The 17,471-nt window shown below is 46.4% G+C and overlaps 1 protein-coding gene and 1 pseudogene across 1 annotated transcript; both read right to left on the bottom strand.

The window, feature by feature from the left end:
• Window positions 1-737: 737 nt before the first annotated feature.
• Window positions 738-2,673, bottom strand: LOC117872184 (annotated as a pseudogene).
• Window positions 2,674-15,096: 12,423 nt separating this feature from the next.
• LOC117883424 (olfactory receptor 51G1-like) lies at window positions 15,097-15,795 on the bottom strand. The gene has a single exon (XM_034782742.1). It carries the CDS (start codon window positions 15,793-15,795, stop codon window positions 15,097-15,099), a length of 699 nt encoding a protein of 232 aa, XP_034638633.1.
• Between the last annotated feature and the right edge of the window lie 1,676 nt (window positions 15,796-17,471).

Genomic DNA, 17,471 nt, shown 5'->3' with positions numbered 1-17,471 from the left:
ACACAGCCAGTTACGCTCTGCTTCCATGTGGAGTGACCTCAGGAGGTGTGCTGTGTGCAGAGCCACCAACGGTGGTGATGACGAGGGGGTTGCCTGAATGGCTTCTCTTGCAGCTCCTGCATTAATGATGTCTCTGGTACGACTCAGTCACAAGCACCTGGCTGAAGGCGTGGGGGAAGGGTGGGTGTCTGTGCCCCTTGAATAGCCCCTAACACCAGCTGTTGCAGCCCCCATGGATCATGCAGCATCCAGAGCAATCGGGAAGGGCCAGAACTGTGACTGCAGAACAGCTCTGCAGCTTTTTTCATGGCCCAAGAATGTTTAACCAGAGACGGGACAGTGACAGGCCAGGTGCAATGGGAAACAATATCCACGTCCCTTCTCTTTATTGTGAGTATTGTCAGTAATTCTGAGGTTGGAGCAGACACTGATATTGTTCTTTATGGGCCAACATCCTACTGGTTCTCTGGCTCTCCACAAACACAGTCACATTGTAAATGCTGCTGCCTGCCTTGGTCTCCTTTTCCCAGTGCACTGTCCTCCCGCAACAGTGGGTGGAAACAACCCCTATAACATTGCTTCAGGCCTTAGATTCCAACTGAACCTGTCTGTACAGAGTGGAGATCAGTATCTCATATCATCACATATATAAGGGTCCAGGATGGAATAAGTCGATGTGTCCCATATTTCTTGTTTCATATGCTACCTGCACTGGGGCCGGGTGATAAACTGACCCTTCACTTCACGAACACCCTGATTATCCTTGAACGAAGGTGTTTGCTTTTCACGCTGTACACAATTGGGTTAATCAGAGGAGGAACCAGCAGGTTGACGTAACCCAGGATGATCTGAAGCAAGGGAGAAGAGACATTCCCAAATCTGTGTATCAAAGTCAGGCTGAACTCTGGCGTGTAGAAGAGCAGGACGGCGCAGAGATGGGAGACGCAGGTGTTCAGGGCCCTGAGAAACTCCTTGTGGGACGCGATGCTCAGCACTGTTTTGAGGATCATCACATAAGAGAGGAAGATGAGCAGCGAGTCCAACCCCACCGTTACCACTGTAATAAATAAGCCATAGAAGTTGTTGACTCTGATATTCGAACAAGCCATCTTCATGACCTCCTGGTGCATGCAGTAAGAATGGGAGAGGACATTCACTCGACAGTATTGAAACCGTTTCAGGAGAAGGGGGAGTGGGAGCATTACGGCCACCCCTCTTAGAACACACACCAGTCCCATCTTGGCTATTCTCGGCAGGGTTAAGATGGAGGCATATCTCAGCGGATCACGGATTGCGATGAAGCGGTCAAAGGCCATCAACAAGAGCACGGAAGATTCAATGCAATGAAGTGACTGGATAAAAAATAACTGGCCAAAACAGGCATCCAAACTGATCTCCCTAGAGTTAAACAAGAATATGCCCAATATCGTCGGCATGGTGGCTATCAATAAGCCAAGGTCTGTGAAGCCCAACATGGAAAGGAAAATGTACATGGGCTCATGGAGGCTTGGATCTGTTTTTATAATGAACAGAATGAATGAATTTCCTAATATTGAAATAACATACATTAAGCAGAAGGGAAGAGAGATCCAGAGATTGTGGATGTGTTCCTGCCCAGGTATCCCGGTAAGAAGGAACACTGTGAATTTGAATTTGGTGTCATTGACAGCTGACATTATGTACTGGGGAGATCCAAGAAGCTTTGAACTTTCCTTCCTGCAAGAAAAAAGAACAGGAAACTGGATGTTATTTAACGAGACATCTTTCTGCTCTTAGTACAAGTCTAGAGACTCCCCGGAGCTAAAGAAAAATTAGCAAAAACAAAGTCTTGGATTTACACCACCGATAGCAAGATAGACATTCCCGGACTGGATCAGATCCGTAGCCCATCTAACCGAGTATCCACTCGCCAGTTCCACATTCTTCAGAGGAAGGTAGAAGGAGCCCCGCAATAGGAAGTTCTGAGATAACCTGTTCTCAAAGTTTCCCCCTGACACCTACTAGTTAGAGATATTTTGTGGTGTAAATCAGGAAGGCTTAGAGCCATTCGAAGGGTTTTAAAATCAGTCCTTACTAGTGTATTTGGATTTTCTGGTTACCCGTATAAACACCCAGTCCCTCTATGAATCCTGCTAAGCTCTTTGCCCCATTCATATCCTGTGGCTGGGAGTTCCGCAGCCTATTTGAGCACTGTGTGATTTTACAATTGTGACCTTCCCACAGACACCCTTTCTGGTCCTCCCCTTCTGAGTGTGGCCCATTGTAAAATGAGATGTGTTAAAACACATGGCAAGTGCATGGTGAAAATGGTCATTATATTTATCTGTGCGGCATTGAAGATATTTGTAAATGTGTTTCATTTCCTCATTTTATATATATATAATTATTTTCTCCATTCCTCAGAGTCCAAATTATGCCACTGCTTCTTTTCAGCACATGGGAAAAATTACCAAGTCCATTTTCTGAATTTACTAACATTGACTTCAACTACGTCACTCCAGATTTACATGTGTAAATTCGATAAGAACCAGACTCTATTCATTTTCCCTCAACAAATGCTTCTGGTGATACACTCTGACCCCCAAGAATCCCTCTAGGAGAAGCAGAAGTATGTTGCCTGGCCAACGTTGACTGAATCCAGAAAGGCTGATCATCCTACAGGTTTCTCTTCATCCTTAGAGGAACTGCTCCCTCTCACCGCCCAAGGGTCTGTAGGTATCTGCAAAGATACAAGCTGACGTGGACAGTTACTTCATTTGGGCAGAGAAAGGGTTGGCATCACAAATGTATGAATAGTGCAAACAGTCGGTTTGCACTAATATCCTCTTCAGTGTGCAAGTTACTTCAGCCATGCTTGTGTAAGGTGATAATTAAATACAACCACTATTACACTCTCCTTTCCTGCACCTCTGCCCTATTCTTTGCTGAAACACAGACCACTGGTCTTTTTCTCAGGTCTTTTTGGAAAGTCTTGCTCATGACTATGATTAGAAAGAACTTCTTGTTACTTACCAGAAGACAGTATCATACAACTATTCAAAATCTTTATTAATAATCTGGATGATGGGATGAATTGCACCTTCAGCAAGTTCACAGATGACACTAAACTGGGGGGAAAGGTAGATAGGCTGGAGGGTAGGGATAGGGTCCAGAATGACTTAGAAAAATTGTAGGATTGGGCCAAAAGACATCTGATGAGGTTCAACATAGACAAGTGCAAAGTCCTGCATTTAGGATGGAAGAATCACATGCACTCCTTCAGGTTTGGGTCCGACCGGCTAAGCAGCAGTTCTGCAGAAAAGGACCTGGGGATTACAGTGGATGAGAAGCTGGATATGAGTCAGCAATGTGCCCTTGTTGCCAAGAAGGCGAACAACATATTGGGTTGCATTAGTAGAAGCATTGCCAGCAGATTGAGGAAGGTGATTATTTCCCTCTATTCATCACTGGTGAGGCTACATCTGGAGTATTGGGTCCAGTTTTGGTGTCTCCCCCCCGCCCACTATAGAAAGTATGTGAACAAATTGGAGAGAGTCCAGAGTAGGGCAATGAAAATTATCAGGGGGTGGGGCACATGACTTATGAGGAGAGGATGAGGGAACTGGGGTTATTTAGTCTGCAGAATTGAAGAATGATTGGGGGTTTGATAGCAACCTTCAACAACTACCTGAAGGGGTTTCCAAAGAGAATGGAGTTTGGCTGTTCTCAGTGTTGGCAGGTGACAGAACAAGGAGCAAATGTATCAAGTTGCAGTGGGGGAGGTCTAGATTGGCTATTAGGAAACCCTACTTCACTAGGAGGGTGGTGAAGCACTGGAATGGGTTACCTAGGGAGGTGGTCAAATCTCCATCCATACAGGTTTTTAAGACCCGGCTCCACAAAGTCGTGGCTAGGATGATTTAATTGGGGTTGGTCCTGCTTTGAGCAGGGGGTTGGACTAGATGACCTCCTGAGATCTCCCAACCCTATTCTTCTATGATCCACAGAAAAAGGAGTTCATAGCATAAAACCTTTCCAAATACTATGTGGAGTACTTTCTAAAGCAAAATCCATTAAGCAGTTAAGTTACCACTTCTCCTTCCTGTAGAGATTCTAACAACTGTGCTGCTGGCTTTCAATACACCTGCACGTCATGAAAGTTTGATGTGTAAAATTTGTATTACAATTAAAAATGTTGACATAACATTTACATATCTGTATTTTAGTACACACATGACAGCCGAGTCCTTCCACTCCGATCTTCTTTCAGAGGTGATCTCTCAGGTTAGAGTGGGATTTAAAATGTAGCGTCTGTCATCTGGATTTCTTCAGAAGCTGAAAAGATCGCAACGTCTCAGCCCTCATTCAGTCACTTGTCAGAAAACAAAAGTCTAGTGGTTCCCCTGTCCCTGGGTTAATAACTGACTGGTTCTCCTCAGGTTCTGTTCTGTCAGTCTGTAGCCTGTATCTGGAGTGGTAACAGGCATTGGGATCAGTATAGAAAATATCCATTCCCTGAGCTCTCACTCTCTAGTACTTAGTAACCACAGCAGCAGTTATTCAGCCAGAATGATGGTTTGCAGAAAGTGGATTTGAAAGTCAAATGCATGAGTATTCATGGAAATGGAACTTTATTTCCCACAGGAAAATAGTTTCTCTCTCTCCCTCTTTCTCTCTCTCTCTCACTGTCTCTGTCCTGTATTCATAAAATCTGTAGCACCCGGGAACGGCATTAGGACAGACATGGAGCTGAGCTGCCAAACTGAATGTGTATGTTAAGCCCAGTTGTTGGGATGTTTGCTGTAGAGCTATATTGGGTTAACCTTTGGGATGTTTATGTTAAGGCTTTATTAGGTGTAACCAGTTTGGCTCTTCTTAGTTCAATAGCAGGCTGCTGGAAAACGAACAGGATGGGAAGGAGGAGATCAAGAAAAGCCTTCACTCACTCAGCACTTCAGGGAGGTTGAGAGACAAAACTGGAGCTACAAGTTGTGAAGAGCCTATTTCCAGGCTCCAGCCACATTACACAGCTTGTTTTGCCAGCGCTGGGCGTCTGTGCAGAGATGGGGCAGCTTTTGCTGAGAAGCTCTTCAGACTGACAGGACAGACACCGCTGGGGAAATCTGAAGGCCCTTGGCCTGCCTGTGTCTGCATCAGAGGGGGAGGACTTGGAGTCAGAGACGTGTACAGACTGTTCTTGGAAAACCATCCTATTCTCCCATGTTACGCTTTATTCCATCTGTTCAGATCAAACAGTATTTTGGTTCAAGAAGGCTGGCTGGTTACTTGTCTCAGCATTAGTCACATGGTCGCAAAGTGAAGAACCACAGCTGCCGAATCCACTGGGACCTGCTACGCAATCACAGTCCCCCCAGAGTGTGTTGTAGCCCGGGGCCCAGTCTGAGGATGGGAGGATCACGGGATTCCACCCCATGAGAGGGCAGGTTATGAGGTCTGACATCTGGCACTTGGAGACCAGAACGGGGGCAGAGATGCAGGTAGTCCTGTAACTCTGAGGGGTATCTACAGGGCAGAAGTGCTGGAGCCCTCAGCCAGTCAGGAAACAGAAATATGCCCTATAGGACCTGTTACCACCAAGCAACGCAGCTCTGAATTCCTGCCTTCACAATCGAGTCAGAAAATAAAACCTTTAAAACTGATTTGCTTGTTCAATTTCCAGGAGCAAATAAACCTGAGGCGAGTTGGGAACTTGTCACGGATATTCCGTGGGGTCTCCTCTCACTCAGCCCTTGGTACGATCAGGCCCAGAGCACAGGGCAATGGGAATCCTGGAGAAATCCTGACTTAGGGCATAGGGGTTTTTACACTCCAAACTCTCTTTGAATGTCAGATTTCTATGTAGCTTGAACAACCCACCGTGGATTATGGGCCTATGTAGGGGAGGGGTTCCCAAGCTACCTAGTGCTGGCTGTCCTCCAGCCCTTGTCACTGAGTCACCCCAACAACCCAGCTGAGTCCTCTGCCGCTGCACAAAACATCTGCAAATGGAAACAGCTTGTAGCCTTTCCCCTTCACTTTGCATTTTTAAGATAGTGAAACCTGCCAACGTACCCAATTCCTGCTAGAAGGGGAGCCGCTGACACCAGAGATCTTCACCTTAAAGGACAAGGAGTCATCAGAGAGGTTGCACAGGCAGCAGGCAGTATCTGTTCAGATAGGGAGGCGGCTGTATTTATGAAGCATGCCTGCACATTCCCTTGGGGGCTACTTGGCCATCAGGGAACTTGAGATGCTTGGCTTCATGTGTACCAGCTTTAACCGCATCACAGACTAACGCAAACTGCAGGAAGCCAAATCACAGGGGATGCCTGGGGATGCTACACAACGGAAGTGCAGCACCAGCCCTGCTGAAGGCTCTATTCCTTAGAATCCGAGCTTGTCATCACTGTTCTTATGCTTCCAATTAACGTCATGGCTACTTCGGGGGTGGTGAGGGGTAAAGATGATGCTGTCACAGCTGTGATCTTGATGAAATAATAATAATAATAATTAATAATAATAAATGACCAGATTTCTCAACGGCTGCACCGTTTCTTACATTACAGATCCAGAGTGCAGGCCATGGAAGTGAAGGGAGAGTCCAGAAGGCTCCCTACATGGAAATTTCCATCAGATCGTTCCAGAAGTCGAGGTCCATTCCCTTCTCCCTGAGGAATGAAAGGCAAGACCCAGGATCTAGGGATCCCCAAAGTTATGCACAGATCTCTGTGATCCACTGGTATCTAGGCCCACTCGCCCACAATCTCTGTGCCTTCACAACTGCTTTAGGGCCCTCTCCAGCTCCCTGCTAGCACAGGCCCATCAGTGATGTGCTACCTGGGCCTCTCACAGCGGCCACTGCCCGCAGGATCTGCTGAAGGGGTGTTGTACAGGGTGGAGAGGGCTGCACCGAGACGGGAAGGCTGCTCAGAGTAGCTGATGAACACAATACCCCAGACATAGACTGGGCAGGAGGTTTTGACCTTACCATACCCTGAGTCCAGCCATAGACTCAGTCAGTGCAAAATTCATTTCTGTTGCAAGGAAGCAGCAAATGAAAAGCCTCCAATTTCTGTTGTGGAGCCAAGAAGCTGCAGCTGGGCAATATCATGGCAGCTGAGCTTTCAGAGTAAAATGATCTATTTTAATGAACACTCTACCTAAAATATGGATGAAAAGGAAACATTTAAGTTAGGGTCAATATTTAAATGTGGGGAATATCTGTTATCTAGCCCAGCTCTAGCCCCTGTCAGCACTAGTCCCCATCAGCATCCCACACGGAACAGCCCCTGGACGTCGGCTAGGGTGGCTATGCCAGCTCTGTAACACAGGCAGGAGCCCTACCCCCTCCATGGCTTCACCCCTGGTGCTCTTTTTCCCCCTGAACTCCCACCTCCTGTTCCTTCTCTTCCCCCAAACCCTACCCTCTGACCAGGCCGGATCTCAGAGCCAGGACATGGTAAAAGAAGTCCANTGCCCCAGCCATAGACTGGGCAGGAGGTTTTGACCTTTCCATGCCCAGAGTCCAGCCAGAGACTCATTCAGTGCAAACTTCATTTATGTTGTGAGGAAGCAGCAAATGAAAAGCCTCCAATTTCTGTTGTGGAGCCAAGAAGCTGCAGCTGGGCAATATCATGGCAGCTGAGCTTTCAGAGTAAAATGATCTATTTTGTATGAACACTCTACCTAAAATATGGATGAAAAGGAAACATTTAAGTTGGGGTCAAAATTTAAATGTGGAGAACATCTGTTATCTAGCCCAGCTCTAGCCCCTGTCAGCACTAGTCCCCATCAGCATCCCACACGGAACAGCCCCTGGACGTCGGCTAGGGTGGCTTTGCCAGCTCTGTAACAGGCTGGTCTGTAGCAGCCCATCGATCAGTGGAACAAGATAAGAACACATAAGAACGGCCTTATTGGGTCATATCAGTGGCCCATTTAGCCCAGTGTCCTGTCTTCTGACAGTGATTAGTGCCAATAGTTCAGAGGGAACTAACAAGTTGAGTCTAATTATCAAGTGATCTATCCCCTGCGTGTGCTCCCAGCTTCTGACTATCAGAGGTTGAGAGACACCCAGAGCATGGAGCTTCATCCCTGATCATCTTGGCTAATAGCTATTGATGGACATATCCTCAGTCAACTTATCTAGTTCTGTATTGGACCAGTTATTCTTTTGGCTTTCAGCACATCCCCTGGCAATGAGTTCCACAGCTGACTGTACTTTGTGTAAAAAGTATATTTTTTTTGTTTTAAACCTGCTGCCAACTAACTTTCTTGGGTGACCCCTGGTTCTTATGAAGGGGTAAATAACACTTCCTGATTCACTTTCTCATGATGCACAGCACTCATGATTTTATAGAATTCTTATTATACCCCGCTTAGTCTTCTCCTTTTCCAAGATGAAATGTTCCAGGCTTTTTAATGTCTCCTCATATGAAAGCTGTTCCATACCCCTAAACATTTTGTCACCCTTCTCTGTACTTTTTCAAATTCTAATATATATTTTTGAGATGGGATGAACAGAACTATAAAAAGTAATCAAGCTGTGGCTATATCACGGATTTATATAGATATAAATATATGATATTTTCTGTCTTATTGTCTGTCACTTTCCTTATGATTTCCAACATGAGCAGGGGGTGGAACCCCCCAGCCCTAGTCCTTCTGCCCCACCCCCACAGCTGGAATGTCGACACCCTGCACCCCGCTCCCAGAGAAGCCCAGAGCTTCCACAGAACCCATGGCTGGAGCAATGACTCGCTTTTTATATGTCCAATTCATGTTCCAGGGTAGCTGAGGAGGTGGTTGTGAAACTGTCCCCAATATTAATCATAGTGGTATGCTTATCATATGATGATGACATAGTTATATGCATCTTGTACAAAATATGTCTTATGAGGTTTCTATGGTAAAATTATGATTGGCAGAATATAATGATCTTATTTGTATGCCTGTATCATTTTTGCATCTGAAGTTATCAATATTGACTATTTATCTGTATTTCAAATCTAGTTGCACCTGGGTGAAACCCACTAGGCAAAATTCTTACAGTCCAGACAGCCGGTTGAGAAGGGCCTATTCCAGGTAAAGGGACATTAGAGGAAACAACAGTCTCTAGGAGAAGGTTATACCCCATCTGGTGAGCCTTCCTGAGAATGCCCAGGACTGTCTATGGCTCAGCAGGGCATTCAAGGGCATGGAACCAGACCACATGACACTAAACTCCATTTTGGTACCTGTATTTTCCTGCTATATAATGTGGGAAGTGACATCATCTCTTGGTGTCATTCCCCACACAAGAGAACTCATGGAAACACCTGAGGAACGAAGACTGAACTGGGGAAAGTGCTGGTCCCAGGCTCAAGGGATTTCTAGCCTGCATATGGAAACTTGGTGGACTGCTTGTATCATCAGTCAGGGTGAGAAATTTCTAATTCATATCCAATCTATATAGCACGTTAGTTTGCGTTTTTGTTTATTTGCTAGGTAATCTGCTTCGATCGGATTTCTATCACTTTTAATCACTTAAATTCCATTGTTTTTAATTAGTAAACCTGTTTTATGTTTATCTTCACAAGTGTGTGTTAGTAAAATGTCTGGGGAAAATCTCATCTCTGTGTAAAAACGCTGTTGCACATATTTCCCACATCAAGGATAAAGCGACCTACATTAATGAGCTTATGCGCTACAGACTCCTGTGCAGTGCAAAATGGTATAATTCTGGGTTTATACTCGAGCAAGCGTGCAAGGCTGGATAGCTGGGACATTGGCTGTTGTCTCCTGCCTGTCTTTGAGTGGCTTCGGTAAAGCTCCCAGGAGGCTTCATTAGGTGTGTGATGCCACCTGCTGTCATGCTGGGTGAAGAGGCTGACTGTATCACCAACAAAGCAGTGTAAGACAGGCCAGCCCAACTGGAGGGTTAAGGGCACAGTGGTTCCCAAAGCTCCCAGACTGCACCCTGGGGGTGACAACCTGTCACTTGTGTTACTCAGGTTCCTGGTTTCATCAGTAATCTCCATGGAGCGCAGCGAGATTACTGAAGAAGCTGAGTAGCACATAACGCCTCCTCAGCTACCCTGGAACCTGCATGGCACATTATAATAAAAAGTTCCCTGTGCGAACCCTGCAACGGCTCCGCAGTGGCCACAGCTGCACCCGGGGAGGCTTAGCCTGTCCTGGCCTTTTATATGCACCACCTCTGGTTCCCAACATTCTGTTCGCTTTTTTGACTGATGCTGCACACTGAGCGGATGTTTTCAGAGAACTATCCACAATGACTCCAAGATTTCTTTTTTGAGTGGCAAGAGCTTATTTGGCACCATCATTTGTCTGTACAGTTGGGATTAGGTTTTTCCAGGGTGCGTTATTTTGCATTTATCAACACTGAATTTCATCTGCCATTTTGCTGCCCAATCTCCAAGTTATGTGAAATCCCATTGTAACGCTTCACTGTCTGCTTTCCACTTAACAATATTGAATAATTTCATCTCATCTGCAAATTTTGCCACCTCATTTCTTACCCTGTTTTCCATTTATGAATTTGGTGAACAGCACTAGCACCACTCCAGACCTCAGGACGACCCCACGATTTACTGCTTCAGGTTTTCGAGCTTTTCTTCTGGTCACTTGTTTAAATAAACTCTTAAAAGAAAACCGAAAGCTGAGAATCCTGCACAGGGTCTTGATTGCAGAAGTTGAGGATTCCAGAAAGACAGCAAATAGTGCGAGACTCCCAATAAAATCCCAAGAGGTGGCACTGCTGGTCGTATCTCAAGCGGAACACCCAAAAATGAAGGTACTAAGAGTTGGTTAATTGACATTTCTTGTCACACAGTCCATCAGTGGCAGAGACACAGCTCAGAGGTAAGCAAGGCCAATCAGATTGTTAATAGATAGGGTCGTGACCCAAGCCCAGCTCTAAATGTCTGCTGCTCACTCCTTATTGGACACAAAAACCCTGATCTACCTACCCCCAAACTTGGTGATGTTGGAAATTTGTGTGCAGGGAGTGAGATCTATCTCCAGTGCTCATTGCTCACAGAGCAGATGGGGGTCAGGATCGGACCGAGGGGCATCCCAACAGGACTCTGTTTGCCCAGGTAACACTCTAACGCTCTCTGGAAGCACATCCTGATTCCCCCCTCTACAGCCAAGCTGCAGGAGTGGCCCAGAACTCCAGTGTTAAAGGAGGCTGTGCTAATGACAGACCTCATCACGAAGGGTTGTTGGGAAGAGTTCAGGTTCTCCACCCAGTACCAGAAATCATCCTAATGACACAAACAGAGCTGAAATCTCTCTGATGAACACAAGCTGTGCACAGACATGTCATTGGGCTCAATACGGGGGTAACTGGGTAAAATTCGGCAGGAGGTCAGACTAGATGATCTAATGGTCCCTTACAGCCTTAAATTCTATGAATCTATTAATCACTGTCTTCAGTGGATCGTTATCTTGGATGCAGCTTGAACAAGTTGCTCCTCTGAATGCTGATAGCCACTCAATAAGGATAGATATTGGCCAAGAAGAATTAGTATTGTCACAGTAAAACTGTGTATATGGTCTCTTTACCCACTAAACCTGTCTTTGGGGGAATATCACAATTATCCCAGTCTTCCAGCTGGGAACAACACCCATCTATGCTAAACACTTATCACCAAGCAGGTCCCACTGGACACCTCAGCATCTTTCCTTAGGATGTTCTGACCAGAGCTATACAGTCACTATCAGCCTCCTTAAAACTAGTAGGTTTATTAGCAAACAGCACAAAGCATTAGAAGAAATGGTTTTAAAATATCAGGCAGTGGTCATGTCTACACTAATCTATCTGACATATCACTACAAGCAAAGTTAGACAGGCTTTGCTCAGGAGATAGAGAAACAGAACTGGCTCAACTTACATTCTTTTGGGAAGACAAGGAGCTCTTAGGACACAGCCTAGTTTCTCTGTGTCTCTGAGAGCATCTTCCCAACTGTTTGCCCCTTTCTTTTGGAAGTAGCCTTTGCTGAAACCTGTGCGAGCCTGGGCCCAGTCACTGTAGTGCTCAGCTGTGTCTATGTTACAGGGCCAAGGTGTGGAGCTGACCTTTGCCTTCTGACTGCTTTCTCCCAGCAGACGTCTAAGATGGTCCAGTGACTGTGTTGAAACTCCCAGTATAACTGTGACACTCCAACACTCTCCTCAGAAATCCACTCCCTACCCCTCACTGTCACTCCTGAGCACCCCCACATCTGCCACAGACACCTCGGTGCTTGAGTCTCAGGGCTTCTCAGAAGCCAGCTGTCATGGGAGGCTGTGGTAAGAGGCCTTTTGTAGACAAATGTCAGAAATGTTGCTCTGGTGAACCATGACATAGCCCTGATCCTAGGGTCTGAGGGTATCTGATCACCTTGACTATCTTTATTCTCCCACCACCACTGTGGGGCAGGACAGATCTATTATCCACCTGTGCAAAGGCTCAGAGACAGGCAATGTCTTGCCCACATTCACACAAAACAAGGCAATCAGACCCAATTGTCCTGAGTCACAGAGCAGTGCCAGACCACAAGGCCAGCCTTCCAGCCATTTGAGCAGTGACAGACCTGGCTCAGTTCTCTGTTTTGCCAGCACAGCTCCCACCTCAGCTGCAGAGAGCAGGGAGGTCAAGGAGGTTGTTACAGTGGTTTGATTCACTGGTTTGTTCTCCCGCTGCCTCANAGCAAATAGTGTGACAGTCCCAATAAAAACCCAAGAGGTTGCATTGCTGGCCATATCTCAAAACCAAAGGTACTGAGAGTTGGTTAACTGGCATTTCTTGTCACAGTCCATCAGTGGCAGAGACAGTGTGTCCTTCTGAACTAGACTAAAGAGCCCCCCTTATAAGGAACAGGGTTAAGCTACAGACACACAGACATAACAGCGATGGGTTCACAAAGTCAATGGGTATGTGACACACAACAAAGACGATCTCCTCCTCTTGCTCAGGCATGACAAAAGCACACACCGGGTAAGCAAGGCCAATCAGATTATTAATAGATAGGGTCGTAACCCAAGCCCAGCTCCAAATGCCTTTGCTAACTCTCTATTGGATACAAACCCCTGATCCAGCTACCCCGAAACTTAGTGATGATGGAAATTTGTGTGCAGGGTGTGAGGTCCATCTCCAGTGCTCCTTGCTCATGTAGCAGATGGGGGTCAGGATCAGACCGAGGGGCAGCCCAACAGGACTCTGTTTGGCCAGGCAACACTCTAACGCTCTCTGGAAGCACATCCTGATTCCCCCCTCTAAGCCGAGCATCACGACTGGCCCAGAACTCCAACGTCAAAGGGACTGTGCTAATGACAGACCTCATCGTGAAGGGTTGTTGGGAAGAGTTCAGGTTCTCCACCCAGTACCAGAAATCATCCTAATGACACAAACAGAGCTGAAATCTCTCTGATGAACACAAGCTGTGAACAGACATGACATTGGGCTCAATACGGGGGTAACTGGGTGAAATTCTGCAGGAGGTCAAACTAGATGATCGCATGGAGTGAAGGGAGCCATGCCCTGCCGTACAAGGCCCTTGTCCCAGGCCCTTAAAAAAACAGTAGCCTGGGATTTCCCAAAATTTTATTTCCCGGGACCATCTTCCTCCCTACTACTAGCAGGCTCTACAAAACTTGTGTCAGCTCCAAATATCACAGGAATCTTAAAGGGTCACACCCTGGATCAACGGTTCACTGACCCCTCTAATCTCTCCTACCCATAAAGGGGACAGTACCAAAGATGCCACCTCTAATGGCCACTGAATTAGGATGGACCACACACCCTGAATTGGGCAGGAGAGTCCCAAAATGCAGTGTTCAAGTCCTAGTGTAGGCTGAGAGACTCCGGAACAGCATTTGTCCCGAATTCCCTGTGGTGCCGATCCACACTTGCTCATGGACAGAGCCCCCATTTTCACTTTTGGGGGGATGAGATCTTTAGCCCCCCCCCCCCTTGCTATGAGCCCCCACCCTTCTCCTCTTCCCCCCGAGGCTGCGTTCCCTGAATGGGGCAGGTGGAGCGTCTGGGGTTCCCCAGAGAGGCACTTGATCCCTGGGTTTCTTTTACCACAGCCTGGCTCTAATGTCCAGCCTGGTCACTGGGTTGAGCTTGAGGGAAAATAAGGAGCTGGAGGTGGGAGTTCAGGGGGGAAAAGAGGGCTAGGGGTGAAGTCATGGAGGGGGCAGGGCTACTGCATGTGTCTTGCTTTTTCCTTTTGAGAAGGTGGTCACCCTACACTGAATGGGCTGGACAGCGACAGGAGATTGCCATGACTCTGTTGGGGAGCTGAGGCCCTTTTCCACACCTTTGAATTGCTGGGGTAGCAGAAACGGAGGTACATATAAGCCTGAGTCTTTTGCCAGGACACCTGAGGGTCAGAGCCTCACTCACACAGCCAGCTCTGCCCTGCTTCCATGTGGAGTGAGCTCATCAGGTGTGCACCAGCGGCGGTGATGAGGAGGGCGTTGCCTGAATGGCTTCTCTTGCAGCTCCAACATTAATGATGTCTCTGACATGACTCATCGCAAGCACCAGGCTGAGGGCATAGGGGAAGGGTGGGTATCTGTGCCCCTTGAATAGCCCCTGTCCCCAGCTGACGCAGCCCTCAAGGATCATGCAGCACCCAGGGAGCTCAGGAAGGGCCAGAAATGTGACTGCGAAACAGCTCTGCAGCTTTTTTCATGGCCCAAGGATGTTTAACCAGAGACAGGACAGTGACAGGCCATGTGTAATGGGAAACATCATCCACGTCCTTTCTCTTTATTAAGAGTATCGTCAGGAATTTTGAAGGTGGAGCAGCCACTGATATGATTATTTATGGGCCAACATCCTACCCCCTCCCTGGCTCTCCACGAACACAGTCACTTTGTAAATGCTGTTGCCTGACTTAGACTCCTTCCCCCAGTGCACTGTCCTCCCTCAACACAGGGAGGAAACAACCCCTATATCTTTGCTTCAGGCCTTAGACCCTATCTGAACCAGTCTGTACAGAGTGGAGATCAGTAACTCATGTCATCACAGATATAAGGGTCCGGGATAGAATAAGTCGCCGTGTCCTGTGTTTCTTGTTTCCTTTGCCACCAACACATGGGCCGGATGATAAACTGATCCTTCACTTCACGAACACCCTGATTATCCTCGAACGAAGGTGTTTGCTTTTCACGCTGTACACGATTGGGTTAATCAGAGGAGGAACCAGCAGATTGACGTTACCCAGGACAATCAGAAGCAAGGGAGAAGAGCCCTTCCCGAATCTGTGTATCAAAGTCAAGCTGAACTCTGGTGTGTAGAAGAGCAGGACGGCGCAGAGGTGGGCGACGCAGGTGTTCAGGGCCCTGAGGAACTCCTTGTAGGATGCGATGCTCAGCACTGTTTTGAGGATCATCACATAAGAGAGGAAGATGAGCAGCAAGTCCAAGAGCACCGTTATGACTGTAATAAACAAGCCATAGATATTGTTGACACTGATATCCGAACAAGCCAACATCATGACCTCTTGGTGCATGCAGTAAGAATGGGAGAGTACATTCACTTGACAGTAATGGAACCGTTTCAGGAGAAAGGGGAGTGGGAGCATTACGGCCACTCCTCTTAGAACACACACCAGTCCCATCTTGGCTATTCTTGGCAGGGTTAACATGGAGGCATATCTCAGTGGGTCATGGATTGCGAAGTAGCGGTCAAAAGCCATCAACAAGAGCATGGAGGATTCAATGCATTGAAGTGACTGGATGAAGAACAACTGGGCAAAACAGGCATTGAAGCTGATCTCCCTAGATTTAAACAAGAATATGCCCAGTATAGTCGGCATGGTTGACATCAATAAGCCAAGGTCTGTGATGGCCAACATGGAAAGGAAAATGTACATGGGCTCATGGAGGCTTGGATCTGTTTTTATAATGAGCAGAATGACAGAATTTCCTAATATTGAAATAACATACATTAAGCACAAGGGGAGAGAGATCCAGAGATGATGGATGTCTTTCTGCCAAGGTATCCCAGTGAGAAGGAACACTGCAGATTTGAATTTGGTGTCATTGACAGCTGACATTATGTACTCTGCAGATCCAAGGATTTTTGAAATTTTCTTCCTGAAAGGAAAAAGAACAGGAAACTAGATGTTATTTAACGAGACATCTTTCTGCTCTCAGTAGAAGTCTGGATACTCGCAGGAGCCAAAGAAGAATAAGCAAAAACAAAGTGTTGGATTTACACTACTGATAGCAAGATAGATATTCCCAGACTGGATCAGATCTGTAGTCCATCTAGCCCAGTATCCACTGGACAGTTCCACATGCTTCAGAGATTCGTGAAAGGAGCCCTGGAATAGATAGCTATGAGATAACCTGCTCCCAGTGTTAACCCCTGACACCCAAGAGTTAGAGATATTTTGTGATGTAAATCAGGAAGGCTTAGAGCCATTCCAAGGGTTAAATCAGTCCTTACTAGTGTATTTGCATTTTCTGGTTACCCGTATAAACATCCAGTCCCTCTTTGAATCCTGCTAAGCTCTTAGCCCCGTTGATGTCTTGTGGCTGGGAGTTCCGCAGCCTACTTCAGCACTGTGTGATTTTACAATTGTGACCTTCCCGCAGACACCCTTTCTGGTCCTCCCCTTCTGAGTGTGGCCCATTGCATCATGACATCTGTACAAACACATGGCAAGTGCATGGTGAAAATGGTCATGATATTTATCTGTGTTGCATTTAAAAATGTGTTTCATTGCTTCATATATATATTTTCTCCAGTCCAGTCTGAATTATGCCACTGCCTCTTTGCAGAACATGGGATGAATTCCAGGGCCACGTTCTGAATTTACTAACTTTGACTTCAACTGCATCAATCCAGATTTACATGTGTAAATTTGATAAGAACCAGGCTCTATTCATTTTCCCTATCAAATGCTCCCGGTGATACACCCTGACCCCCAAGAATCCCCCCAGGAGAAGCTGAAATGCTTTGCCTGGCCAATGTTGACTGAATCAAGAAAGTTGTGGTCCTGCTTTGAGCCTGGGGTTGTATTAGATGACCTCCTGAGGTCTCCCAACCTTAATCTTCTATGATTCACAGAACAAGGAGTTCATAGCATAAAACCTTTCCAAATAGTATGTGGAGTATTTCTGAAATACTTTCTAAAACAAAATCCATTAAGCAGTAAAGTTACCACTGCTCCTTCCTGTAGAGATTCTAACAACTCTGCTGATGGCTTTCAATATACATGCATGTCATGAAAGTTTGATGTGTAAAATTTGTATTACAAGTTTTGACATAACATTTCCACATCTGTACTTTAGTACACACATGTCAACCCATACTTTCCCCTCTGATCTTCTTTCAGAAATGCTCTCTCAGGTTATTGTGGGATTTAAAATGTAGAGTCTGTCATCTGGATTTCTTCAGAACCTGAAAAGATCGCAGCGTCTCAGCCTTTCTTCAGTGGCTTGTCAGCAAACAAAAGTCTAGAAGCTCCTCTGTCCCTGGGTTAGT

The sequence above is a fragment of the Trachemys scripta genome, chromosome 1 (genome assembly GCF_013100865.1).
Source record: "Trachemys scripta elegans isolate TJP31775 chromosome 1, CAS_Tse_1.0, whole genome shotgun sequence".
Classification (NCBI taxonomy): Eukaryota; Metazoa; Chordata; order Testudines; family Emydidae; genus Trachemys; species Trachemys scripta.
This window is presented reverse-complemented; position numbering and strand designations above follow the sequence as displayed.